General features: G+C 52.0%; 1 protein-coding gene across 3 annotated transcripts; it reads right to left on the bottom strand.

Moving 5' to 3' along the window:
* POP4 (POP4 homolog, ribonuclease P/MRP subunit) lies at positions 1-26190 on the bottom strand. Of its 3 annotated transcripts, none has more exons than XM_047790033.1 (7): positions 25958-26190; positions 23683-23735; positions 21578-21801; positions 20212-20289; positions 19971-20032; positions 17979-18080; positions 1-220 (listed from the first exon to the last, which is right to left on the bottom strand). In XM_047790033.1, exons 1-7 carry the CDS (start codon positions 25962-25964, stop codon positions 207-209), a joined length of 540 nt encoding a protein of 179 aa, XP_047645989.1. In that variant the 5' UTR covers positions 25965-26190; the 3' UTR covers positions 1-206. The 3 variants fall into 3 exon arrangements, with proteins under 3 accessions (XP_047645989.1, XP_047645986.1, XP_047645988.1); XM_047790030.1 differs by lacking the exon at positions 1-220 and adding an exon at positions 15004-17025; XM_047790032.1 differs by lacking the exons at positions 1-220; positions 17979-18080 and adding an exon at positions 18945-19800.
* Between the last annotated feature and the right edge of the window lie 1157 nt (positions 26191-27347).

Here is a 27347-nt window from a genome sequence, read left to right as displayed (position 1 = left end):
TTGGTTTAAACAAGAAGGAATTTTATTTACTCTCCCAACAGGAAGTTGAGAAGGAAGAAAGCCTGTGCGGTTGGTTGACTCAGTGGTTTGGCGTCCTTAAGGATCCCGTTTCTCTTGGTTCCTCTGCTCTGTAGCCTTCACAGTGGGGGTTTCCTGAGACTGACTTCTGGTGTCAGGGTAGAGGCTGAGTTCCAGGCTTCTCATCCCTACATAGCACCATCTAGAGGAACAAAAGGGAATTACTGGCTTGCTTTCCATATGCACCGCATTCTTAGAAAAGAGACTGTCCCCTTCCCCCCATTAGAATTTTGTAACAGGATAAAATGGGTTACACAGTAGTAACAAAAAAAAGTCTCAATGTCCCAGTGACTTAAAACAACAAAGGTGCATCTTTCACTTAAGCTCTGTGCCACAGCAGGTCCGTAGAGGGCTGTCTTGCTGATGTCACTCAGGCAGCGGGCTGAGGGAGTGGCCACCGTCTTGAATGTTGGTGGCAGCTGTGCCAACGGGAAAGAGAACAACGGGAGGGCTCCCATCAGCAATTAAATGTCCTGCCTCAGAAATGACACACATGGCTTCCTCTCATGACCTGTTGGCTAAGGTTAGTTTATTGGCCCCGCTTGACCACAAGTAGACTAGGAAATAAATATTCCCCCGCTAGAAGTTGGGAGGGCTGGAAATACGAGCAAACAGCACTAACATTTGCCGCAGTTGCTCTCATTGGCCAGAATAGGGCCATTTATAAACCAGTCTCTGGCAAGGAGAGCAGGTTGACTATGAGTGGCTCAGCAGAGTTGTTTGGATGGGGCATGGATCCTGGCCAGTCAACTGCAAAGACCTCTACATCCTGTGACCACATCTGTAGATAGTGAGAGTATTTTCATTGGTGTGACCCAGGGGAGGGTGGTGGCAGTGGCTGTGGGAAGAGGTTCTTTGCCCAGATCGATTCTATGTCCTGATGCGGGTGACTCTAGTTTAGGTTTTCTAGCAGGGTGAAAGCATCTTCCAGAATGGACTTGGGTGCCTGGCTGAAGTGGACCTACTGATGGTATCTGGGGTGACCCAGGAGTCCTCATAAGCAGGGGGAGAAGGCTGCTCCTGGCATCGGTGCCCATCAGGATGATTTCAGAGCCAGCAGCTCAGGAACTATCTGTCAGGGTTGCATCAGAGGATCAGAACCTCCAGGAGATTATATATCATAAAAGATATTATAGGGACTTGACCTCATCTCACTGTGAGAGTTGGTTAAATAGACTACACGAAGCCATTGCTTCTTTGTCTGATGCTGGAACCTGGAGCCCATAGGGCACAGGACTTGGAAGGGAAGATGCAAATAATGTGGAGGACGCAGGACAAAATGTACCTGGGAGGCTGGCACTGCGTCAGCCTCTCAATGTCTCCCCCTCCAACTGCACCCCTGAGGGTGTCCTGCAGGAGGAGCTGGGTCCTTCTTCATGGCCCAGAACCAGAGAAGCTAAAGGAGGACCCGGCAGGAGCTGGTGGCCCTGTGTGCCTGGCTGCAGCCTTCACCAGCCCTGTGAGCCAGCAGATCTGCCCAATATGAGTGGCAGTGATGCCTCATGCCCGGCATTGACAGAGCTCCAAGGAGATGCTGCCGCTGTGCTTCCAGCACCCAGCTCTCAGGCAGAAGATCCCTTGTGGCCTCCATGCTGGGAACTGTGCACCAAAGGGAATGCCGAGAAATGTAGTTCCAGCTTAGCTGAATTGCCAGCTACGCATCCATTCTAGGGCCCCTCCTGTTGCACCTGTTTCCTCCTTCAAGAGCTCGGTAGAGGAATTTATTATTATTATTATTATTACATTTTTAGGGCTGCATCCACTGCATATGGAAATTCCCAGGCAAAGGAGTGAATTGGAGCCATAGCCACAGGTCTGAGCCACAACAGAAACACCAGATGAAACACATTCATGGCTTATGGCAATGCCGGATCGTTAACCCACAGAGCTAGGCCAGGGATCAAACCTGCATCCTCACGGCTACTAGTCAGATTCTTAACCCACAGAGCACTATGGGAACTCCAATTACTATTATTATTGCCACCAGCATCCACCCTCCTTTCTTTTAAAATATCTCCTTGATGCTTTTGGAGGAACAGCCCCTTTGCCATAATCAATCCAGGTGTTTCCAGAGCAGAAGCATATGACTCAGGCCTGGGCCAATCGGCACCTTGGATGCCCCAGCCACAGAGCAGGGATGGAGACCTGATCCAAATGGTCAAATCAGGGTGAAGGAATCCTGGGGATGGAGGAAGGGCTACCAGAAAGAAACATGCCTTTTCTTTGCAGTTAGAGCTTAACTAGACTGAGGTCATGTGGGGCTTCCTGTTATGAAAGGGAGAACCTGTCTGAGGCAACACAAAGCAAAGGTATGGCCAGAGAGAAAGGATCCTGAAGACACTGTTTCACCTGGATCAAACCATTCCTGAAGGCAGTCCTACTCTGACCAATTATGGGGTACAATAAATTCCCTTTCTCTTCAGATAACCCAACCCATTGGGTTGCGTTATCTGTTACCTGCAACCAAAATAGCCTTAACTGATGTACTCAATGGCCACAGACCTTTCCTGGAATTGCAACTCTGAGACCTGTCTGCATAGGACCACAGTGGAGGAAACTTTCCCACCTCAGGGCTCCTGAGCCAGAGGAGACCATGGCTTCTGCAGAAGCATGATGAATTAGGAGCAGTGTAATGGAGTGAGAAACTTGGGCTGGAGTCCAGCTCCGACCATGACAATTTGTGACACCCTGGGCTTGCCCCCTCATGCCTCTGAGCACCGTTTCCTTGTCTATACACCCTCACTGTCCTTCATAACTTGGGTTGGTGAAAAGCTACCAAACCCAGACCCCGCTCAGTGCGTCTTGTGTCTGGAGAGCTCCATCTCATACAGTACTGAAAAAAATGGGAGGAAATAGAGTGTTCTGACTTCATTATTATTATTATTATTATTATTATTATTATTATTATTATTTTTTATCTTTTTGCCTTTTCTTGAGCCGCTCCCTCGGCATATGGAGGTTCCCAGACTAGGGGTAGAATCGGAGCTGTAGCCACTGGCCTACGCCACAGGCACAGCTGGCCTACACCACAGCCACAGCAATGCGGGATCCGAGCCGTGTCTGCAAACTACACCACAGCTCATGGCAACGCCGGATCTTTAACCCACTGAGCAAGGGCAGGGATCGAACCCGCAACCTCATGGTTCCTAGTCAGATTCCTTAACCACTGAACCACGACGGGAACTCCTGACTTCATTATTATAAAACCTCTGCTTTATTTTGGGATTTAATTCCATAGCTGCTTCTATTTTTTTTTTTTTTCAAAAAAGAAACAAAATAATGATGGTCACCGCCTGCTATACTGACTGCAAGACTCATTAAAATTTTATGGAGTTCCCGTCGTGGCTCAGTTGTTAACGAATTCGACTAGGAATCATGAGGTTGCGAGTTCGATCCCTGGCCTTGCTCAGTGGGTTAGGATCTGGCGTTGCCATGAGCTGTGGTGTAGGTTGCAGACGTGGCTCAGATCCCGAGTTGCTGTGACTCTGGCGTAAGCCGGCAGCTACAGCTCCGACCAGACCCCTAGCCTGGGAACCTCCATATGCCATGGGAAGCAGCCCTAGAAAAGGCAAAAAGACAAAAAAAAAGACTCATTAAAATTTTTGGAATTGGCTTTTTGAAAACAGTCCAAAGCGCCCTCTGCAAGGCATGCTGGGACATGTGCCAGCCTGCAGGTGAGGCACTGGTTGGGGTGCTCAAGAGAAGCCTCTCGGAAGGATTGTCCTGCCACAGAGATGGCTCTGGAATGACCCACGAGTGCCAGACCACACCACCTGCAGGTGTATTTGCTGACTCCTGCGCTCATCAACTCCCCGGGTGTCGGCATGGAGCCTACTTTGTGCTAAGCCCTGGGATGCAGTGTGGCTTTCTCAGAGCTCAGAGTTGAGGAGGCTGTTGCATGTTAATAACACAGTGTGGAAGGGCCATGACAGACCCAGGCCCCTGGTATCTGGGCCAAAGGGCATCTGGCCTAGGCAGCTGGCTTGTGTATAGCAAGACTGTAGCCATGTGTTCAGGGTGGTGAGGCACAGCTCTCCCCAGAGCTCCAGATTTTTTTTTTTTTTTTTTTTGCTACACCTGTGGCATGCCAAATTTCCTTGGTCAAGGGTCAAACCTGTACCACAGTAACAACTTGAGCCATAGCAGTGACATCACCAAGTCCTTAACCTACTGAGCCACCAGGGAACTCCTCGGACTGGTTTTTTTTTTTTTTTTTTTTAAGGGGCCACACCCAGGGCATATGGAAGTTCCCAGGCTAGGGGTCCAATCGGAGCTGCAGCTGCCAGCCTACACCACAGCCACAGCAATGCTGTTGGATCTGAGCCACATCTGGGATCTATACCGCAGTTTACGGCAGTGCCAGATCCTTTAACCCACTGATTGAACCCACATCCTCATCGATACTAGTCCAGTTTGTTACCACTGACCCATGATGGGAATTCCTCAGACTGGTTCTTGATGCTCATGAATGATCCATTCAGCCACAGAAAGAGCCAACACAGAGCAAATCTTTTTTTTTGGCTTTTTTTTTTTGCCATTTCTAGGGCCGCTTCCCACGGCATATGGAGGTTCCCAGGCTAGGGGTCCAATCGGAGCTGCAGCTGCCAGCCTATGCCAGAGCCACAGCAACACGGGATCTGAGCTGCGTCTGCAACCTACACCACAGTTCACGGCAACGCCGGATCCTTAACCCACTAAGCAAGGCCTGGGATCGAACCCACAACCTCGTGGTTCCTAGTCAGATTCGTTAACCACTGCACCATGACGGGAACTCTGACAGAGCAAATCTTAATGAGACTGACAATGCCTGACCCTCTCCACTTTCTACAACACTGGGGAAGACGTTCCTCTGATCTAAGAGGGAACCCTGACTCCCAAAGGCCAAGTGACTTGCCCAAGGCCATGCAGCTTCAGAGTACCCAAGTTGGCATCTGAACCCAGATTTTTCTACCACCAATTAAAAACATGCAGAAGCCAGGGCTCCACCCCCAGGGATTCTGGCTTAATTTGGAGGGTATGTGTGTTGGGGGAATGACGTCTTGCCTTTGGAACTGTCCAGAAAACTCCCTATATGGTTGAAGTGTACAGCCAGGATTGAGCAGCACCAATCTGGACAAAGGTTCTTCCTCAGAAGGTCCAGCCCTACCCAGCCCTGTGTGCCACCCACGACCGGGGCAGGGAAGCGTAGGCAGCCACTGCAAGGCTCAGGCCTTTCTGCAGGGTGTGGACAGACAGCTTTGTTCCCCAGCACTGGGGGGAGCAGGGTTGACTAGGACAGGGTGGTCCAGGAAGGCGCTTCCTGAGAAGGTGGCATTTAGTGTCCCCTTGGCCCCAGGAGCTCAAAGGAGCCCAACAGTGAACAGGAAAGGCCATCCTGGTGCAGCCAGAGTGGAGTGACCCACCGCTCCAGCTTGCCTGGGACTGCACAGTGGTCACGGGCACATCTGAGCAAAGGGATCCCCCTGCTGCCTGGAGCTAGAGGATGGCAGCAGGGGGGTAGCTGGGGGTGAGGTGAGGCTGGGGGGAGGCGGAGATTTTAGGATTTTATTCTCCGTGCAGGGGTTGGGAGAAATGCTCCCTGGTCTCCGTGCAGGACATTCTAGGTCATGCTGCTACTGGGGTTTCAGGGAGCAGCTGAGCCTCTGGGTCTGAGAAGAAAGAAGCTTCGAGGGAGCATCTCTCTCATCTGATTCGGGGGCTGGAGGCTGAGCTTCATGACTTCTTGGGGCCCATTAGCCCTCTGTCTCCATTATTTAAGGCCACAACTTACCTGTTCCCCAACAAAGCCAGAATGGGGCTGCCACCATAAACACCCCCGGAATGGGGCCCGGGCGGCTGGCAGGGCCTCCTCCGAGAAACATCAGCCTCGGTGAGCGGACGGTAACTATCATTTACATTAATTAGGCAGCCGGATAATAGGATGTTCAATAGTTATTGCAGTCTGTAAATCCTGCAGCAAACGCCGCCAGGCGCCAGGAGCTGGCAGGGGTTCCTGCTTTGCAAAAATCAGCCCTGTCCTCATCCTGGCAGGCAATGGGGCTTTAAATTCAGGGGGAAAGGGAGTCTTTATGAAATTCCAGAAGATTAGCTGATGTAGGGAGAGAAGCCTAACCACGTGATCCACCCACTGCCATGTAGTCCTGGATGGATTAATCCCAGGGTCCTCGGGCAGCAAACTGGATGATCGGTGCTGAGGCTCCACCAAGAGTGTGACCACGGAAGAGGGGACAGCTTTGACAAGTGACCTGTCCTGTGTATTTGAAAGGTGAGACCATATGCTGCAGAGACTCTGAGTTTTCAGGTGATGAAGCTCATTCGTTGTGCTTTGTTTGTGACACATATTACAGATGGGGACACTGAGGCACTGCAAGGAGGGGGCTTGCCTAAGCGACAGAGCCGACCCAGGGAAGGACATCTCAGAGGTGTGCCCACACCACTGCCCATCTCAGCCCAGCTATCCCCTCTTCCTCTTCATTTCTTGCTGCCCAAGGGCTCCTTCTTCCTCCCCCACCTGCCCAGCTGCCCATCTCTCCCTCTCTCTCTCTTTTTTTTTCTTTTTAAGCATTTTAGGGCCACACCCATGGCACATGGAGGGTCCCAGGCTGGGGGTTGAATCGGAGCTGTAGCTGCCTGTCTACACCACAGCCACAGCAACGCAGGATCCAAGCTGCATCTGCGACCTACACCACAGCTCACGGCAACGCTGGATCCTTAACCCACTGAGCGAGGCCAGGGATCGAACTCACATCCTCATAGATGGTAGTCAGGCTCATTAACCACTGAGCCAGGACAGGAACTCCCCCATCACTCTCTTCTCCCACCTCCTTGGCCCTGGTGGCCGTGCTCCAGCCCCTCCGCTTACTGCCTGGCTGGCCGAGGCCACACTCTGCTCATCCCGCTGGCCACACGGCCGTGAGTGGAGGCTCACGTAGGCACTTGAGGTTGGGGGGGTGGGAGAGGCCTGTTAACCTAAGGCCTTGTCTGTGTGGAGTTCTTTGCACCCCTTAAACCTAGTTTTGTGTATCCCTGATGCCAACACCCTGGTCCAGGCCAGGGAAGTCCCTCCCAGGCACAGCCTTCTCACTGGTCTCCCAGTCCTGGCCATGGCCAGTGCCAGCTCACCTCTTGTCTCCCTCCCTCCCTCCCAATCCTTGGCTTCTCCTGACCCACCCAGTGCTGCAGTCAGCACTCTCCCCTCCAGGCCCCCTTGCCCACCTCCAGTTCCTCTGCACAATTTCTCTTTGCCTGCCTAGTACCAGCTCAGCCCTCTGGCCTCATTTTTTTTTTTCCTTTTCATCTTTTTAGTGCCACATTGACAGCATATGGAAGTTTTCAGGCTAGGGGTCAAATCAAAGCGGTAGCTGCCAGCCTACACCACAGCCACAGCAATGCCAGATCCGAGCTGCATCTGCAAACTACACCGCAGCTTGTGGCAACACTGGATCCTTAACCCACTGAGCAAAGCCAAGGATTGAACCCTCGTCCTCACAGATACTAGTCAGGTTCATTACCACTGAGCCACAACAGGAACTCTGCCTCTGGCCTCATCTCAAGTTCAGGTCACAGGGGAAGTTTGCTCCACCTCCGGATACGGCAGGTGCCCCTGTCCCAGGCCCTGTTTCCCTTCCCACCCCCTATGCAGCCCCCCGTGACCCCATTCCCTCCACTCACTGTCTGTCACACCCACTAGATAGAGAGTATCTCTTGGGCGGGGGTGAGGTCTGTGGCAATCACACCCTAGTGACAGCATTGCGGACCTCTTGGTCCCTGGAGGTTCAGGGCAGAAAGTGAGAACCAATATTTTGAGAGGGAGGTGTTAAAATTATGAATTTGATGACACACCGCATTTCTTAAGACTTGGGGTTTCCTTGTTTTAAATCCATGATCTTTGAGCAAGAGCCATTACGGTAAGCCAGCACTGCTATTAAGAAACAAGTTTGCAGAGTTCCCATTGTGGTGCAGTAGAAAGAAATCCATCTCGTATCCATGAGAATGCGGGTTCAATCCCTGGCCTCCCTCAGTGGGTTGGGGATCTAGCATTGCCTTGAGCTGTGGTGTAGGTCACAGATGTGGCTTGGATCCCCCATTGCTGTGGCTGTGGTAGCCCACAGCTATAGTTCCAATTCGACCCCTAGTCTGGGAACTTCCCTATGCCTTGCGTGCAGCCCTTAAAAAAAAAAAAAAAAAAAAAGGGAAGAAGCAAGATTTCAGGAAGATGCTTACCTTTCAGAAATGTACGAGGCACCCACATACCAGACCCACACACAGAAAGGACACAAATCCTAAATTCACAATCCTATGAGCAATTATTGGCCAGCAAATGCACTCATGTGTCCGGTCCCCAGACCACAGTGTCACATCTTCTGTGACAGGTGCCAAACAACGGCTCAGGCTCAAGCGTGTCGTCAAATCTCTTGCAGGGAGTCCTGGCAGAGACAGACCCCCCCCCCCTTTTTTTTGGTCTTTTTCCCATTTCTTGGGCCACTCCTGCGGTATATGAAGGTTCCCAGACTAGGGGTTTAATCAGAGCTGTAGCCACCGGCCTACACCAGAACCACAGCAATGCAGGATCCGAGCTGCATCTGCAACCTACACCACAGCTCACGGCAACACCGGATCCTTAACCCACTGAGCAAGGCCAGGGATCGAACCCGCAACCTCATGGTTGCTAGTCGGATTCGTTAACCACGGAGCCACGACAGGAACTCCCCGACAGACCCCCTTCTTGAGAGATTTGATGACATGCTTTGAGCCTGAGCTGTTGTTTGGCCCCGTGTTCTGGGCAGCGCCCTGGTAAATGGAAAACAAACCCCAAGTGGTAGCATGGGGTAGACATCCCCACCATGGCTGGTCCCCGGTTGCTGATGCAAGTGATGCTTCAGGAAGAGAGGTGCACGTCAGCTCTCCCGGGCAGGGGAGACTCTCCCGCACACCCCTGCTTAGGGTCAGTTACTATGAACAGTGTTACAGTCACATGTTTTGGGGGATACAGAGGGTAACAAACAAAGGATGCTTTCCATCCCACACCAAGGCAAGTTTCCACTGAAGGGAAGGGCCAGGCCAGAGGTGGCTCCCTCTGCAAAACTGTTTCTCTCCCTCCCGTTCTTTTGCGGGGGGCTGGGAGTACAGTTTAATTGCTTTCGATTAAAAGAAATTACCATACTGGAGTTCCCATCCTGGAGCTGCAGAAATGAAACCGACTAGGAACCATGAGGTTTTGGGTTCCATCCCCAGCCTCACTAGTGGGTTAAGGATCCGTCGATGCTGTGAGCTGTGGTGTGGGTCACAGACATGGCTGGATCTGGCATTGCTGTGGCTGTGGTGTAGGCCGGTGGCTGTAGCTCCAATTAGACCCCTGGCCTGGGAACATTCATATGCTGCGGGTACAGCCCTAAAAAGCAAAAAAAAAAAAAAAAAAGAAAAGACAAGAAAAGAAAAGAAATTACCATAAACACACTCTTTTTTTTTTTTTTTTTTCCCACTTCTATGAGCTACTGATGCCGGCCTACGTGACAGCCACAGCAACACAGCATCTGAGCCACATCTGCCACCCACACCACAGCTCACAGAATGTCGGATCCCCAACCCACTGATCGAAGGCAGGACATCAAACCCATGTCCTCATAGTTACTAGTCAGGTTCATTTCTGATGAGCCACAATGGGAGCTCCCACAAATACACTCTTTATTCACATCATTTGTGTTGGAACCTGAAGGTCATGAGTAGGTCGAGCTTGGGTCTCCTGACTGAATGCCAGTTTCCTTTAGCTCAGCCCCTCCAGGCCGGGTCGATCACACCAGCCACACCTGTCCCCACCCACACCCTGGGGTCCAGTGGGCGAAGCTGGAAAGGGCAGAGGAGTGCTGGCCACACACACTGCAATGTCACAGCTGCTCCTGGAGTGTAAGTGCATCTGGCTGAGTACCCAGCAAGGGCAGGGCTCCATGACACAGGGGGCTGCTGCTGCCTGGGGTGGCTGCCAGTGTGGAAGGGTGGGGAGCCTGTAGGTCCCAGGACACAGGGCTGCTCTCCTATGGACAAGCTGCTGCAGTGGCAGGGTCGTTTGGGCTGGATGGGATCACTGGCCAGTGTCACAGCTGCCGTGGGCTAACGCTTATCCATCAGTAGGATTAAAAAAAACCCTTGGCTCCTTGGGTTTTTGTTTGTTTGTTTGTTTTTTGGGGGGGTGTCAGACAACTATTTAACTGAACACTTGTTATATGCAAGACGGTGTTCCAGATTGCACTGTCACGATGGTTGCAGTGACAAGACAAGTGAAGTCCTGGTGTTCGTGGACCTTTCTAGTGGAAGAAAATGACAATGAACAATGGATAAGCTTATGCTTAGTACTAAGAAATGCTACAGAAGATGTAAGATGGGGTCGTAATGAGCGAGGAACTGATGTGGGGGGCTGCTGAATGAGGACGGGGAGGCCCCTGGGAGAGAGGGGCTGGCTGTGGAGAGCTGAATGCAGAGGATGGGCTGCCTTGCGGTGGAAGGTCCAGGGGAAGCGTCCCAAGCAGAGGGTGTGGCAGGTGCCCGTGCTCTGAGTAGACCAGAGGTATGTGGAGAGGAGGGATGGGATGCTGGAGAGGTGGCCCAGGGCAGGGTGGAAGATGCTGGCTTTGATTCGAAGTGCACTGGGAAGGCCCATGTGGCTTCTGAGCAGAAGGGCAATACAGTCTGAGTCATGCTTCGGGAAGGCCACCTCAGCTGTGGGGGCAGGCAGGGAGGCCAGTGAGGGGTGTGGCTGTGGCTGAGATGACAGTGGGAGGGAGCAGGAAGACAGAGGGGAAGGAGAGCCACCTAGACTTAATGAGAGATTGGATGGGGAGCGTGGCTTCCTAGCTTGAGTGATGGGACAGGCCATTGGCTGAGGTGAGAGTGGAGTAAAGTCCCCAGTTCTGGGTGCAGCCGCATCAGGCTGGGGTGCCACAGGATGTGGAGGTGGAGCTGTCAGTGGGCACCTGTTAGGGGTCAGAGAGTGCGTCTAGATCACTGGGGAGACAGCAGAGATCCATTCAGTTGTCGTCCTTCAGGAGTTCATGTCGGAACTGGGGGGTGTGGGGAGGCAGACAATAGTTACAGATTTGGGTCTGGGGTCAGAGAAGTTAGGTTGCCAATATGACTTTGAGTCTTTTTAAGTGCCTTTGAAGTTGTGGATGAGACAAATGTGGAAGCATCTGACGGTGGAATTCCGGGCTTGTCCAACATTTAGAAGTTTGGAATAGGAGAAGGGTCCTTTCATGGGAGGTGTGAGAGGTGTGGTCCGGGAGGCAGGAGGAAAGGCAGGGCGTATGGGATTCTAGAAATGTTTCAAGAGGCAGGGAAGAGTTAGTCAGGTTCAATGCTGCTAAAAGACCAAATAAGGCTGAGAACGGACTACTGACTTTGGAATGATGTAGAGTTCATTTAAGTGAGAGCTGTTCAGGGCGGCGGTGGGGCTGAAAGCAAGAAGAGGTTTTCCCTTGCATCCCATTTCACTGCATTCCAGCCAATCCTGCCCTGTCCTGGTCTGTGCCATCTCTCCTGGTCTGTGCCATCTCTCCCGATCCACGCATCTATGGTATTTAGCGAGAATCCCTGGATGAGTCCTCCTCTTCCTCCGGCATCCAGAAGCTAGGTCTCAAGGACCAGGTCTGCAAACATTTTCTATGAAAGGTATACAAAGGGGCAGATCTGTGCACCTGAGAACTGCCTTCTAGGTAGCACCCTCTTTGACCAAAGCTGACCACTTGGGGCCTGTCCATTCTGGACCCTGCTGGGGACGCCAGCTCTGACACTGCTCTGGGCAGTCCCTCTCTGCATCTGTCTACTTAGCAAGGCTTGTCCTTCACAGCTCAGGAAAAATTACCAAGGATGTTATTGACTCTAATTTTAATTTGTCTAGCACTCTTGTTAATGATGTCTATTTAAGACATCCATTAAAGGCCCATGAGGTTAATTAAATGGACAATTCCAATACAGTTCTATTAGAACCTCCTCTATTAAATTAATATTATAGACATTTAACAGATGTCTTAATTAGACATTATAGCTAAGAAATGCGAACTAAATTAGAACTAAAGCCATTGTCCAGAAAGAAAGCTTTTTACCATAATTTATGGCTTTTGGGGGGGAATATTCATGTTTACTCTTCAGAACCTAAGAGATCAGTCATTAGACAGTCTTTTTCAGCATCCAGAAAGCACCATCCCGAGAGGCCCAGATCTTAAATCACAGTCCAGATGCCAGAGCTGGAAGAGATTTTAGACACCATCTGGAGTCCAAGATCCTCAAACATCAATGACTGGAGGAACCAGCTGGGGTCTTAGAGGAATACAGACTAGCCGGGTTCCACCCCCGGAGACTGACTGCAGCCCAGAATCTGGCTGCTTTTAACACGCATCCTGCTGATTCTCATACAGGCAGCTTCAGAATCCCACTTCAGGAAACCCCAACCTGGTCTTAAAACTGATAGCACTAGTGGCCTGAACCCAGCCAGAACACAGCTTGGGACTTGAACCCACGTGCCAGGACTCGAACCCAGCCTAAACCCAGGTTGGGACTTAAACTCACAGTTTTAAATTAGAATCACTCACCCGGTGTCTGGACTCACTGAGGTTCCGGTTCTTTGCGCCTCCACACAGAAGGAATTCAGCGAGAGACAAAGTGATAGGCAAGAAATAGATTTATCAGGATAGGATGCTTGTGAGAGATGCAAGCCAGGCAGGCAAGGAGGCTCTGCCCCCCAGGATCAGGTAGGCTATGGTTTTACCATCCAAGGGCAGTGGGAGTCAGAAGAGACCACCTCTTTCTTTCTGGGAAGAGTAGCTCCTCCTTGGTTTCTGGTGAGGTGTGTATTCAAGTCAGCAGAAGGGCAGTCCTCAAACTCCTGCCCTTGGTCTGAATCTGAATGCAGGCATTCTCGCCCCTCCACCAGGCAAGCAAGTCTGCCTTGTGCTGATGGCTTTTTTGAGCAATTTATTAACTCACAGGGATCTCCCATCATCCCCGGGGTTTCCCTTTCTATGATCCTTTATTGGGACGCCTACAACTACCTGTGCCTACGCCATCCCTATCAGTCTCATGGCCACATTTGACAAATGGTGACACTGAGGCCTCAAGACTTCAGAACTGGGTGACTGCATCAGCAGAATTCCATATCCTGCCCTGTGGATCAGAACTTTCCTAGCAGCTCCTGCCATCTCTCCCCCACACTGATAAGCTGGGGTGTCTCAAGGTTTCAGCCACAGCTCCACAGCCCTTCTTGCTTCTCTTCCTGCAGGCCCAGTGGACAGGTGATCTCCTGGGCCATCCACATTGGCTCTGCAAACCCCTGCCCTGAGCCTCTGCGTGACCACACACTTCACATCCCAGAGCCACCTGAATCCAGAGCCACCACCTCTGGGGAGTCTCCCTTGCCCACTTGCGTGTGCCCCCCTCCCCAAGAGGGTGAGAGAAGAGTTCAGCTGCTTGCAGAAATGTAAGGGAATCTGGTACCTCAGGGCTCCCGATACTGGAGGGAGCAGTGAACTGAAGTTCCAAGAGCAGGTCCTGGAATCCAAGGGTGATGGGAGCTGAGGGTTCAGCAGCCGGGCTGGTTGACCCAGTTAATGGTCCAGGCACCCCATATGGAGGTGTGGGTGATGAGGGCCAGGCTGGGGGGGGGGGGCAGGGGGAGGGCACAGCCAGTCTGTCCCAGTTGGGACAATTCTATAGCTATTACAGACTGAATTATGCCCCCCTCCCAATTCCTGTGTTGAAGCCCTGGGCCTTTAAGGAGGTAGTTAAAATTAAAGGAGGCTGTAAAGGTGAGGCTTTAATCCCACAGGACTGGTGTCCTTATAATAAGAGACACTAGAGATCTCGCTCTCTTCCTGAGTGTGTGCAGAAGGCCGTGTGAGCACGGAGGCAGGTGGCTGGGGAGAAAGCTCTCACCAGACAGCAGCCCTGACGGCACTTTATTTTGCAGCTGCCAGCCTACCCCACAGCCACAGCAACGGGGGATCTGAGCCATGTCTGCAACCTACACCACAGCTCACGGCAACACCTGATCCTTAACCCAATGAGCTAGGCCAGGGATCGAACCTGCAACTTCATGGCCCCTAGTCAGATTCGCTTCGGCTGCGCCACGAAGGGACCTCCCTGCTAGCGCTTTAAACTTGGACTTTTATTAGCCTTTGGCAGAGAAAAGAATGATTCTGATGTCCGTCTGCAGTATTTTGTTACGGTCAAAGGCAGTATTTTTTACAGGCTAATACGATGGCCGTGGCCCTGCTGCCCCTCTTACCCTCCAGGTGCTTCACCCCTTTCCTGCCCTGGAGACTCAGGCCTGTCCTCTACAGGCCCTGCACCGTGGCTGTGTCCTCCACAGAGCTGGCCCTGGGGCCCACTCGCTCTTTGGGGAATAGTTGGTCACTGAACCAGTCTCCTGGCCCCGCAGCCACCCCTGTCCTGTCTTGAGGTGTCACCCCCTCTGCTGCTCCACAAGCCTCTCTGGGGCACGCTCTCCCGTGTGTGAAGTGCACACACGAGGCAGATTTCACTGTCTCACAGGTGTCCTGCAGGGCCAAGGCCCCACTGCCCTCTGCGACAAGCCCTGTGCTGCTGCTGCTGCGGGGACATGGCCAACCCCGTGCATTTCCCTGTGCGGCGGTTACCACGGCCTCGCTGGGAAGGCTCACGCTGAGCCAGTGCCCAGCCCGGTTCTGCCTGGAAAGATGGCAGGGTCCTCAGGCCACAGGACCTAGTGGCCTCTATAAGCAGGCTGTGGGGACAAAAAGGCATCCCAGAAACAGGCGTGCACAGCGGCAGCTCGGTGGCAGGTGAGCCTTCTCTCCAAGTCTCCCTGGGGAGAGGGAGCGAGGTCTGCAAATTAAACAGCTGCTCACATGGAAACTTGAGTTTGTGCCAAACGAAAAACAGATTCCACATGGCAAGTGGTTCCAACAACTTTTCTGGAAAGCAACTCTGTATTTACACAACATTAGCCGCCTTTTACATGGCAGAGGAGGCGGAGAGAGCGGGGTTAGGAAGTCACAGCACAACGCTGTTACCAGTGTGGCACTCTCAGAGAGCCAGGGGAGCAGAGCCGTTTCACAAGGAAGACAGACGCTCCCTCGGGGCAGCCCAGGGAACAAAGCGACCACACTGGGCACTCTGGATGTATCTTGCCATCCTTGGGGCCACCCCCCCGCGCCATCAAAAGTGTGGCTCTGAAGCTAGACTACGGGGTTCAAATCCCAGCCCTCCCGCTCAGGCAGTGAGGCACTGGGCAAGGGAGGATTCTGAGTCTGCGTCTCCTTGTGGCCACACCGAGGGCTGTCGCTGGGTCAGGGTGTCCTGCGTGAGGTGGTGCCCCTGGGACTTGTGCTCTGAACCACAGGCAGCAACGGTCAGACTGGGGAAGCACCCGAGGAGACTTGGACCCTCCGGGAAAGTGAGGGACACCACACGCAGACAGAGCAGGGTCTGTGGGAGACCAGTGTCTGTGCCCACCCTTCAGGGGGCGCAGAGGCACAGCTAGGCCTCCTCAGCCCCCTGCTATAACGCAGTCAGGGTTGGCATGTCCCCCTCCACCACGGCGGTTCTCGTCCAGCATGGAGTCTGAGTGTGGAATGCTGAGAGCGAGGCCTCTGGCATCGCCGTCCTCTTGGTGCGGAAGGAAAAGCACGTGAATTTGCCGCCAGGACCGCTTCTGCCCTCGCTGTGTGGGCCAGCAGCACACGCTCCTCAGAGCAAAGAGGCGACAGGATCTTCTGAGCCATGTGGTTTCCTGATACCAGACCCTGGAAGGCTGGTCCCCACCCTATTCTCACTCAGCAGGCTTGTGCACAGGCCCTGCATGGAAGGGCCCCACCTCCTGGCCCAGGGCACGCTGCCCACAGGGCTAGCTAGGGTCAGAGGGAGCCAGCCCCCCCCCCCCCACCCAGCAGCAAAAATGGAAGTAAGACAGTGCCACCGCTGGGGACTCAGGAACCTCAGTAGGTTAGACCTTGGGAAGAGCTGCAGTCTTATTTCCCCTTCAGCCTACCTTCCTCTGGAGCCTAAGAGACTCAGGAATGAGGACGCTCTGCAGGCTGAAGCGCCCTCTAGGGGAACAAGCATTAACAAGCACTCCTCGGCCCGACCCTCTGCCCAGCCCAGATCCGACCCCCAAACGGCTGGCTCCTGAGTCATTCAGCAACTTCACCATTCCTCTTCAGTTTTCTTGAATTAGCAAAGTAAATCTCAGATCCAAGACCTTGATAGTGGGCATGGTTTAAAGTGATGTGCCAAAGATGCCAGGGCACCAGTGAACTTGGGAGAGGCGATGCTTGAGGGCGGCTTCCACAGAGCAAAAAGTAAAGCCTCGATCCTGGGGCAGCCTCGGGCCTCCCCTTCCCTCCTGGCTGTGCTGCAGGAGGCGCTCCTGTCCATGCCTACTTGCATGTTTGTTATCAGGTAAACAAACGATTCATCACAGAACATACCGAAAACACAGAAAAGTAGGAAAAAGCAATGAAAACCAAACAGTCCCATTATTCAAGTCAACCTGTTATCAATCCTGGTGTGTTCTGCCAATCTCCTCTCCCCACGGGCGTAATACAAAAACAAGAGCACCTAAAAAGACCTACAAAGCACCCCAAAAGACCACACCGCTTGTCCCTGCCTTCGGCGCTCAGGACACTATACTTCTGGCCAGATGATGAAATGTCCTTAGCTCTGACTGAAACAGGCTGAGGTAGTCTAGAACCAGAACTGGCCTGACCACCTCTTCCCAGAAAGGAGGGTATTCAGGGTTTCCAGTTTTCAGCTGCCATAAACAATCCCCTTAGGCAGCAAGAGCTCACAGGTCAATTGTTCCCTTGGCTTTGAACTTCTTCGCAGACCGCTCACTCGACCGCAGCTGGAATTTGCTCCCATAAATGTAGGAAATAAAGCCATCGATCTCCACAGTGAACACACAGTTCAGCTTGGGGATGACTGAAACAAACAACAAACAACAAACCAGGGGAACAAGGATGAGGAAAAAAAAAAATCCTGGCAGTAAATTCACTTTCACGGAGAATATGATTTCTAAGATGTTTGTATGAGAAAGTACAAAAAGCTAAGGGGAAATGGAAGAAAGTAGCACCAAGATTACAGAAGGCCAATTTATCTACATTTTAAATATACCTCAGCACCTAATTTGCAGGGTCAAAGGCTATGGACCAAACTCCCAGAAGCAGAAACTCCCAGGAAAACTGCCAGAAACAGGTCCTGCCCTATAACTTTCAGATGGACTCATGGCTTTAGGTTTATTGGGGAAATGCGTATACCACTTCATGAGGCTTAAAAAGAGAACAGAGAATATATAAGGAAATGGAGGAAGCAGCAAGAAACCCAAGCTCAAAAATTTCAGGAACAAAAACCTCCCGCTGTGGTCTTGAAATCTCTGATCAGAGGTGAGGGGGAGGCAGTGAGCTGGAGCCCATGGGGCGGGTGAGCTTGCGCTTGCTCCCTGGAACCCCTAGGGGCACGGGTAAGGGCGCAGCCTGGGAATCCCAGGGGTGGGCGGGTGCCACCCCAGCTTCCTCCCTGTTGTCAGTCTGGCTCTGGACCTCTGGGAGGAGCAGTCTTTGGGCAGGTGGGGCGGTGGCGGGGGTGGAGGGGGGGTCCCAGTCCAGGAAACAGAGCCAGGTGTCTGGAGGCACAGCCACGCAGCCCTTCCTTCCCCTGATCACATCTGGTCAGGGCTGCTGGCTGGGCTCACCAGCACCTCAGGGAGAGCCCTGGGTGCCGGGATGATCTCTGCAGGCTTGGAACGTAAGGCGGCAGGCAACGCACAATCTGTGCGGACTTGAAAGGCCCACCGGACCCTTACAGCCAAGCGGAAAGGGCTGATGAATCGGCTGGGGAGGCCACAGCCCACAGCGCCCTCAGATCCAGTAACATACCTTTCAGGCGGTCTTCTTTGGTGATAATTTTGAAAACGTGCTTTGTTTCCTGTAGAAGGATGCCTGTAACCCCCACATAGGAGGGGCATTTGGATTTTGTAACTGCAAAGGAAAAGGGTGGTTCAGGGCTCAGGCCTCTGTGGTGTTGAGGGAGCCACAGCGGCCAGGCCTGCAGAGGCTGAGGGCTCTGGTCCCAGCCTTGAGCCGGCAGAGTGAGAAAGAGCCCCCAGAGAGGCACCATGAAGTGGAGGCTCCTCGGCTGGGCAGGGACAAGCGGGATAAGAACTCAAGCTTCCCAGTCCCTTGCTGATGGCTCTGTAGCCTCTGGACTGCTCTGATAAGGTGTCCTTTGGAGGGCCTGCTGCCATAGGGTCCTGGGCAGGTTCTAGAGCCAAGAGGTCACACACGTATCCAGCCCCACCAAGGCCCACAGTCGGATTGCTCTGGCAGGGCCAAGTCTCACTTTACGAACACCTGTCCATCATGGCCTTTCCACATCCTCCCGAACTCGGGCCAGAAGGGGATCCCACTAAGGGCCACCCAGCAGTGAGCTGCCCCCACAGGCAGCAGGCCCCTCACTTCCCCAACCCAGGTCCCTGTGAAGTCAATACACATTCAACACATTCACTGTACACCTGCTATGTGCCTGGCACTGTCCTAGGTAGGTACTGGGCACGGCAGTGAACCAGACTCTCCCGGAGCTGCTGTTCTAAAAGGGGGAGGGGTGGTGTGTATCAAACCAGACAACTGCATTTTCTTTTTTTTTGTCTTTTGTCTTTTTAGGGCCATACTTGTGGCATATGGAGATTCCCAGGCTAGGGGTCGAATCAGAGCTATAGCTGCCAGTCTACACCACAGCCACAGCAATGTGGGATCAGAGCCACGTCTGCAACCTACACCACAGCTCATGGCAACACCGGATCCTTAACCCACTGAGCAAGGCCAGGGACTGAACCCGAAACCTCATGGTCACTAGTCAGGTTCATCAACCAGAGCCATGATGGGAACTCTGACAACTGCATTTGCTGATGGTGATGAGTGCTACAAAAAAAATAAGGACCGGGTAAGGGGGTGGGAGAGGGGTCACCTTTAGGGACGGCAGACCCCTGGCAAGTGACATCCAAGTGGGGACCCAAATAATTAGAAAGAATCAGTCTCTGGGTACATAGAATTCTCTGGGCAGAAGGAAGCCGCAAATGCAAAGGCCCTAAGGCAGGGCCAGGCCAGGACAGAAGGAGAAAGCAGGCCAGCGTGGTTAGACCTGGGGCCCAGAGCAGTAGGACAGGCCATGTGGACCACTGTAAGGAGGCAGAAAGGACTCAACTTGTTATAAAACCTTCATCCTGGCTGCCTGGTCAAGGGAGGAGCCGTGTGTCAGCAGGGGAAGGGCTGGGCAGCTTTGCAGTAGTGGAGGGGAGATGGCGGTGGCTTAGGTTTGGGTGTTAGGACGTGCTGATGGACTGGAGGGAGGAAGAAGAGGATACCTCCTAGGTTTTGCCTTGAACAACCAGGGTGATAGTGGTGCCACTATTAGCGGCACTAACAGTGATTCTCAGCAGTAACCGAGATGACAAAGACCAGGGGAAGGGCTGAGGTGAGGAGCTTCTGTTTTGGATAGGGAAAGCTCACAATGCTTCCTGTACATCTGGGTAGCTACGTCCAGTGGGCATCTGGATTCAAGGAGTTCAAGGGTAAGCTCTGTGCTGGAGAGATGACAACTCAGGAACTGTTACTCCACAGCTGACATGTAAAACCAGGGAGACCAGTTCAGGGTACCAGGCTGTGGGTGATGCTGTGCCCTTTGGGATGCCAGCTGGGATCTCTGTGTAGAGAAGGTACACAGAGGCCATTTAAAGTGTCTAACCAGTGGTGAGAACTGGTTACAACTGGTTACCACCCTAAGCGCTGGCAACGGGGGGATATCTGCGTGGTAAGGAGTGGCCGCTGAGTGGTGGCTTGGGCATCCAGATGATGAGCTCCTAAGCAAATTACCTGAAACAATAGCGCCGTGAAGATCTGCCTTCAGAAGTTTAGCCTGAATCATCTGCGGCTGCCTATGAGGTAAACAGAAGCCCCTAATGAATACCATGAAAAAGAATTCTGAAAGAAATGAACAGGTCTACAAGCTTCTGCGGCCAGGCAATTCCGAGAGCAGGCTCCCAAGGCTGCTTTCACAATGATCCTGAGACTTGGGCTCGGCCCCAAAGGACAAGGCTTTAGAAGTGCAACTCACGTGTCTGGTTTGAGTCCATTGCACAGATCCCGAATGTACTGTTTCCAGAGTTCATGCAGAGGGAGAAAAAGACTGTACCTGTGGCAAAGTCAGATAGAGGTAAAAAGTTAAGCAAGGTGAGCCTGGGAGTCTAACATCCGAGGAGCAGAGAGCTTGGCTTGATATCAAGGACCACGATCTGGCTCACTGGGGCCTGGGCGTAAAGCCTAGTTCTACTCTGGATAACAGCACGAACATCCGGTACTGTCACCTCTCAAACCTCAGTTAACTCACTGGTAGGAGCCTCTTGAGGCTAAGCTTTTGCTAAAGAGAAGAGGAAGGTGCTGTCTTCCTCTGCTCCTTCACTCTTCTTGCTGTATATGCAGCCATAATGGCAGGACCTCAAGCAGACATCCTGGACCATGGAGCAACCCCTCACGATAGTGGAGCAGGAAGGATGTGCCCGGGGCTACATTCCTGGTTCTCTGATGGCTGTGACTGCTGCCAGCCCATGACAGTATTCATCTGGGCTTCTCTTCATAAGAGAGAAATAAACTTCAATTTTATTTAGGCCACTGCTATTTTGAGGTTTTCTGTATAGGAAGTGGAACCCAGTAAGCCCTCAGGAAACAGGAGCTAGTGGTTGTCATACATCCCCGTGCAAGGTGACCGGTCTAGAGGGTGAGTGAGAAGTGGTGGGGCCAAGGGGAGGGAGCAGCTGAGAGAACCCCGAATGGCCCCTTCCTGGTGCTTCATGGGGAATCCGTTTACCAAAGCTACTGGTTAGAGAAATGAGAACCTCAAGCTTAAACCCAAAGTGGACTCTATCAGTGGACACAAGCGAGGCACACCAGGGGCAGGAAGCAGTCCCTTCCTCCTCCCAGAGCTGCTGATCTTGTGAGGGGCCATGAACAAGGTGACAGACTGTCTTGTAGGAAGTAGGAAGCTATTTGGCTACATATCTTGAAGCAAGAGCCTGTGAACAGTCCTAAGACATGCAAATGCAGAGCTGTGGCCAAGGAGGGATGGAACGTGTCCTCCCACAGAGTGATGTGTCTCTTTCAGAAACTTCCAAAACATGTGGGCAGCATGTCCTTTGGCAATAAAACCCCAATGGGTGATTCTGTCTAGTGCTATTAAAAGCTACAAAGAGATATATGTTAATATCAGTTCCTCTTTTTATAAGAAAACTGAAAGACAAATAGCCTGTTGCCAGGGGCAACAGACTCACTCAGGGCACCAGGAGTCTGAACAGTGGAGGCTGCCACAGAAGGCCGGCATAAAAGCCAAACCCAAAGTCTGAATCCGTAAAGGAAGGCTGCCCCCTTGTGGCAGAAGTGAGAGAGGCTCTCCTAGCTTAAGCAGAGGCAGGAAGGGTCTGGCATACCTCTGCTGCTCTGGTTTAATGTCAAAGAGCCGCAGCTCCCTCCTCTGCTTGGCAGAGAGGCCTCTGGATTTCTTTTTCTTTTCCTTTTGCTTCCGGTGAGTGAAGTACTCCAGAACGACGGCCTTGCGTTGCAGGAGGTCCTCCCGGACTTGCTGGCTCATGTGGGGCATGCTCCGCTTCAGGAAGGCCCTCACGAAGGCCTCGGCCCGCTGGGCGCCCGTGTGCTGTGCAGGAACAAGATGGCATGGGGTTCACTGCTCTGGCTGGGGCCACCCAGGCCCCCAGGCCCTCCCACACATGCTGCAACAGCAGATGAGCCGCCTTTGCTGACCCACTATCTACCCAGCCAGGCTCACACAGTCTCTCTCGTCTGCCAGTTCACTACCCCAGCTGGCCAGATGCATGTGTCCCATTCAAATGCCAACGCATGACTGCCACAAACAGCCATGTAAACCTCCAACTTCCTACCCTGCTTTTCTGAGGTTATTCTGATCCCAAGAACACTATTACATCTGAAGAAAAGACTTCACTCATTCTTGGCAGGGAGGAAAGCTCGAGAAATGTTATGAAAATGGTTTTTAAATAGTCATGTTCAGATGAAGGCAGCTCAGAGTAGAATCAAGCTATGGCCTGGGAGTAAGTGACCCTAACACTAGGAAAAATGGCATCACCAAGCATCAGCGGGGTGGGGGTGAGGGGTAGCCACCACAGGGAGGGATTTTGACAGGGTAGTCGCATCGCAATACTGTTGAGTTTCCAGCCTTGTGGATGCGGTGTGGCTACTCTCCAAGTCTGCTCTGGCATCACGCGGGCAAAGAAACTGTCAAGCGTATCTTGGCCCCGGGTGTTCACTCTCCACACAGAGCCGAGTGTCATGTGACTGCGGCTGAGCACCTGCTCTTCGAGAGGACTTCTGAGCAAAGTAACTGTCACGATTATGTGTAATTCTTGAAAGAACTCCAAGCACCGCTGTCTCTCAAGCTGGAGTTCTACCAGGCTATTCCTCACTCAGCTGCCTCTGCCCACATGTTTGCCAGGGTCCTGGGCTGCACTGCCTGCCGAGGTCCTCCCTCTTGACTGGGTCACTTCCTGGACCTCTGCTGCACTAACAGGGCTGCGAACACCTTGAGGCCATGTCAATGGTAATGAAGCTCTCACTTCATGGGGGAGAAGTGGGCACAGGGGCGGGTGGGAGGTGGGGATAAAGATGGGATATAGGCCACCTTCAAGGTAGCTCATGATACGGTGGGCCGTCAGCTTCAGCTTTGTACTTGTAGATGGTAAGTAAAAATTCGTTATCACCATTGTTATTCCTGTACGAGGACAATTATTCTGATTCTTTAAATACCTGAGGGCCCATCTTTCACGGAGAAGCCAAAAGTGCACCCGTCTTTCAAAGTTTTGTCTTCAAAGTAACTCCCTTGGAGTTCTCATTGTGGTGCAGCAGAAACGAACCTGACTAGGAACCATGAGGTTGTGGGTTCGATCCCTGGCCTCGCTCAGTGGGTTAAGGATCCAGCGTTGCTGTGAGCTGTGCTGTAGGTCACAGACTCGGCTCGGATCCTGCATTGCTGTGGCTGTGGGTTAGGCCAGCAGCTGTAGCTCCAACTGGACCCCCAGCCTGGGAACCTCCATATGCCATGGATGTGGCCCTAAAAAGCAAAGAAGAAACAAACAAACAAACAAACAAACTCCCTCATTCTGAGTCACCAGTGAAACTTCTGTTTATAGAACCCAGATATAATCCATAAATGACAATTAGGAAATGTGATCTGCCTGGCCTCTTCAGGAGTTAAGGGAGCACAGTAACAAGGTCAAAAGATAGTGCCTGCCACAGCAGCTTCCAGGTGAGCGCAGCCCGGTGTCCCCTACACAGTGGGAGACGACACTGATCCTGAGTTCCAGTTAACCCAACTTGACTCTGGTAGCATGGAAAGGGAGACCCAGGGGAACAACAGACCCCGATTAAGCCTAACATGTCTGCTGGAAACGTGAGGAGTAAAACGTGGGAAAGGATGCCTAGAACAGCCCTACGGGTGGAGAAGCCACGGAGCCATGTCTGCCATCACCTCTGTTGCTCCTAGACCTCCTGCCAAGCACTGTACCTGAACATCGAACTCTTTCGCCTCTTTCTGAGAAAAGGCATGGTAGATCACACCTGGGGGATTTAAAACAAACAAACATGAAACAAACAATTCCGATCGCTATGGCTTATAAGACCCAAGCCTTTTCTAATCATGAAAATAACCATGCTTATTCATGGAGAGAAGATGCCAGTGGTACAAAGAGCATAGCTTCAAAACTTTCCTGGACGCCTCCTGTCCTACTGTCCATCCATCCCAGAAGTTCCAAAGGTGTGCTTTAAAATAGTGCTTCTCAAACGTTAAGAATCTCTGTGATCTTGGGAGTTCCCGTTGTGGCTCAGTGTGTAACAAGCCCGACTAGAATCCATGAGGATGTGGGTTTGATCCCTGGCCTCGCTCAGTGGGTTAAGGACCTATGGTCTAGGTCACGGATGAGGTGTGGATCTGGCGTTGCTGTGGCCGTGGTGCAGGCCAGCAACTACAGCTCCAATTCCGCCCCTAGCCTAGGAACATCCATATGCCGCAGGTACAGCCTTAAAAAGGAAAAAAAAAAAAAAAAATCTCTGGGATCTTATTACAATGAAGAGTCTTGGGTGCCACTCTCAGATCCTGCATTTCTAACAAGTTCTCAGATGCTACTGCAGCTCAGCAGACCATATTTGGAGTTGCACTGGTTTAAAATTCCACAGGTTAGGAGCCCGAGCTCTAGAAGTCTAAAGATGTAACCCATTTAAAAGTTATGTGACAGGGATTTCCAGGATGAAGGAGGTTGGAACTACATTTTGTTAACATTTAGATATTTAAAAAAGACTTGTCACATTTTAATATCTATGAAATTGAGACGCATCATACAACTGATGGTGTCCTAACCTGATAAAATACAGATCTTTCTTCAAGCTCAAAATATATATTGCTCAGTGTGGTTTCAATCTTTAAAAACTCTCACACTCCTGTTTCTTAATTTTTTTTTTTTGTCTTTTTGCCATTTTTTGGGCTGCTTCCGCGGCATATGGAGGTTCCCAGGCTAGGGATCAAATCGGAGCTGCAGCCACTGGCCTACACCATAGCCACAGCAACTCAGGATCCGAGCCGCGTCTGCAACCTACACCACAGCTCTCAGCAACGCTGGATCCTTAACCCACTGAGCAAAGCCAGGGATGGAACCCGAAACCTCATGGTTCCTAGTCAGATTCGTTAACCACTGAGCCAAGGTGGGGACTCCCTCCTGTTTCTTAATTTGTCTGAAGAAGAAAACCACACACTGAGGACAGAATATGGGTGTGAACGGAATAAAAATGAGACAAAGACCTGGTTTAAGGGCCAAAAGATTAGAAAGTCTGGTTCATACTAGACTCTGTAAATTCTGCCCCAGCTCTCTTTGTGCTTCTCAGGTACATTGGCAAGCCAAAGGGGTTACAAGTTTTATATACACAGTCTGGTTCTCCCTCCGATGGAAGATAGGGATTAAAACCTATCTGCAGGGCCTGGAACCCCCGGAATGACTTTGTGCTTGTCATAGGTTCCTAGCATTAGACGTGGAAGTCTTTTTTTGTTGTTGTTGTTTTTTCTGTAACAATAGATATCTAACAGTTAGTGACCCCTCATTACTTGCCATGCCCCTGATTTAAAGCTACATACATTTTATCTCATTACACTTTCTGAACAATCCTTTAAAGGAGCTATTATTCCTATTATATACTGAGAAAACTGAAGTTCAGATATGCTGAGACACTGGATCACATACATAGGAAGTGACAGAGGTGGCCCTCAAAATCCAGTTTTAAAGGTGTCACTCCCCTGCCTATAACTGTCCTGGGTGCTTGCTCCTCTCCTTGGCACACCTCTCCTCTGCTCAACTCCCAAAGCTTTGGTTTAGTGATATCGTTCCCCAGCACGCTCCCTGAGCTTTACACTAGGGAAGAGTCCCTCACATACCATCAGGCTGGGCAGGCACCTTCATCAGTACCTTACAGAAAGGTAAACAGGGTTGCAGAGAGGAGCAGGGCCTTCACCAGGCCACCTGGGGAGGTACTGGCCAAGTTCGGCCAGGGCCTTGGGCCCTCCTCTAGCACCACACACGGCTGGCAGCGCCCCCGAGATTAACCTGCTTCCAGCTCTGCCATCAATCCCTAGCTCAGAGACTGAGCCAGGCACACTGGGACTCCCGTGCCTTAGTTTTACTTATGCTAAGGAGGGATAATTCCCACAACAGTTCCACCAGCACCCACACCTAGTCTCCGACTCTTTACGTCTCACTCCACCCCTCTCCAAAGTCGTGGCCCTCAACCCGGCTTACTCTTCATTCTCGGACCGCTTCCGGTGCGCTTTTTGACGTCTCCTTCAGCGTCGCTCCCTCTTTACCTCCCTCTACTTTCTTCAGCAGCCTCGACTACCAAGCCTCTCGCCAAAGTTTGTGGCGGAGAGGTTTCCTGTGTCTGAAGTCGCGCGGTATGCTACGTTGATACCAACACGCTCCTACTTTTAGCTGGAGTCGCTGCCCCAAACTCGAGGTTGGCGCCCCTGTGACGTCACCGGCGCGCGCCGACCTAGGTTGGCGCATGCGCCTTGGGGCGGACTCCGCCGCACAAAGCTCCGTGGGGTTCTTTCAGTTCGTGTGTTTTCTAGGGGGGGAAGGCCAGAGGCAGTAGGGTTGGAGTCGGGGTGTGACATGCTTCTGAAAGCCTGGAATAGAGAGAGGCGGGTCGACTTGGAGAGGACTCGAGGGAGGTTGGGCCCCCGGGGTGGGTGGAAACGGGCTGGGGCGGGGCGGGGCGGGGGGTGGTGATGGAGGAAATGAGTCACTGCGGTCCCTGGTGAGTGCTCTCTACAGATCATCTGAGGCACTGAAGGATAGAAGGCTTAGGTTCTTATTCCGTCTGCTGTTAGCTAGGTGTGCGACCTAGCTTAAGGCACTTCCCATCTCTGGGCCTCACTTTTCCTCGTTCTGCTTAGTGGGGTTGGACTTGATGGTCTCAGAGTTTTCTAGAGGCTTGGCATATTAGTTTCCATCAATAAGATGAAAGGCAAGGAGGAGTTCCTGCCGTTGGACAGTGGGTTAAAAATCCGACTAGAGTGACCAGCGGTTAGATTCCCCCGGGCACCCCGGGCAGTGGGTTAAAGGATCCCTTGTTGCTACAGCTACGGCTCAGGTCTGAGCGCCTGGGATTCAATCCTTGCCCTGGAACAACTTCCTTATGCCGCGGGTCCGGCCTTAGGTTGAACAAAAAAAGTTAGAAGGCAAGGAGTTGATTCCCGTTGCCCCTGGGTTGGGTTCAAGAAGTGTGTCAAGAAGGCCTGGGTGGAGGCCTCTTAGAAGCTACCTTAAGTTTTGCTGAGAGCTGGGCCTGGGTAGGGCCCTGCTCTGGAGAGAGAAGCAATACAGAGAAGTTCTGTGGTGGCTCAGTGGATTAAGGATTTGGCCACTGTCACTGCTGTGGCTCTGGATACTGCTGTGGCACTAGTTTGATCCCTGGCCCAGGAAATTCCACGCATTCCACTGGCATGGCCAAAAAGAAAAAAAGTAATGAAAAATAAAAGCAATATGGTCCATGTATTCTAAGCCAGTGGTTCTCAACTTTCAGTACAGTATAAACTCCTTTTAAAGGAAAAAAAAAAATTTCCCAGGGAATCCTGGGAGTATGTCCACACACCTGAGTTTGAGAAATATTTAAGTTTCTTTGGGTGGT

Source organism: Phacochoerus africanus, chromosome 8 (genome assembly GCF_016906955.1).
Source record: "Phacochoerus africanus isolate WHEZ1 chromosome 8, ROS_Pafr_v1, whole genome shotgun sequence".
Classification (NCBI taxonomy): Eukaryota; Metazoa; Chordata; class Mammalia; order Artiodactyla; family Suidae; genus Phacochoerus; species Phacochoerus africanus.
The sequence above is the reverse complement of the archived record's forward strand: the minus strand, read 5'-3'. Positions and strand labels throughout refer to the sequence as shown.

Bases quoted from the DNA above. Each gene is read 5' to 3' on its own strand.
- POP4 (XM_047790030.1), bottom strand. The intron at 21,802-23,682 runs GTACAGTGCTTG...GTTCCTGCACAG, and splicing joins CGAAAGAGTTCGATGTTCAG to CACACGGGCGCCCAGCGGGC. The intron at 17,026-17,978 runs GTATGTTACTGG...TGTTTGTTTCAG, and splicing joins CAAAGAAGACCGCCTGAAAG to TCATCCCCAAGCTGAACTGT.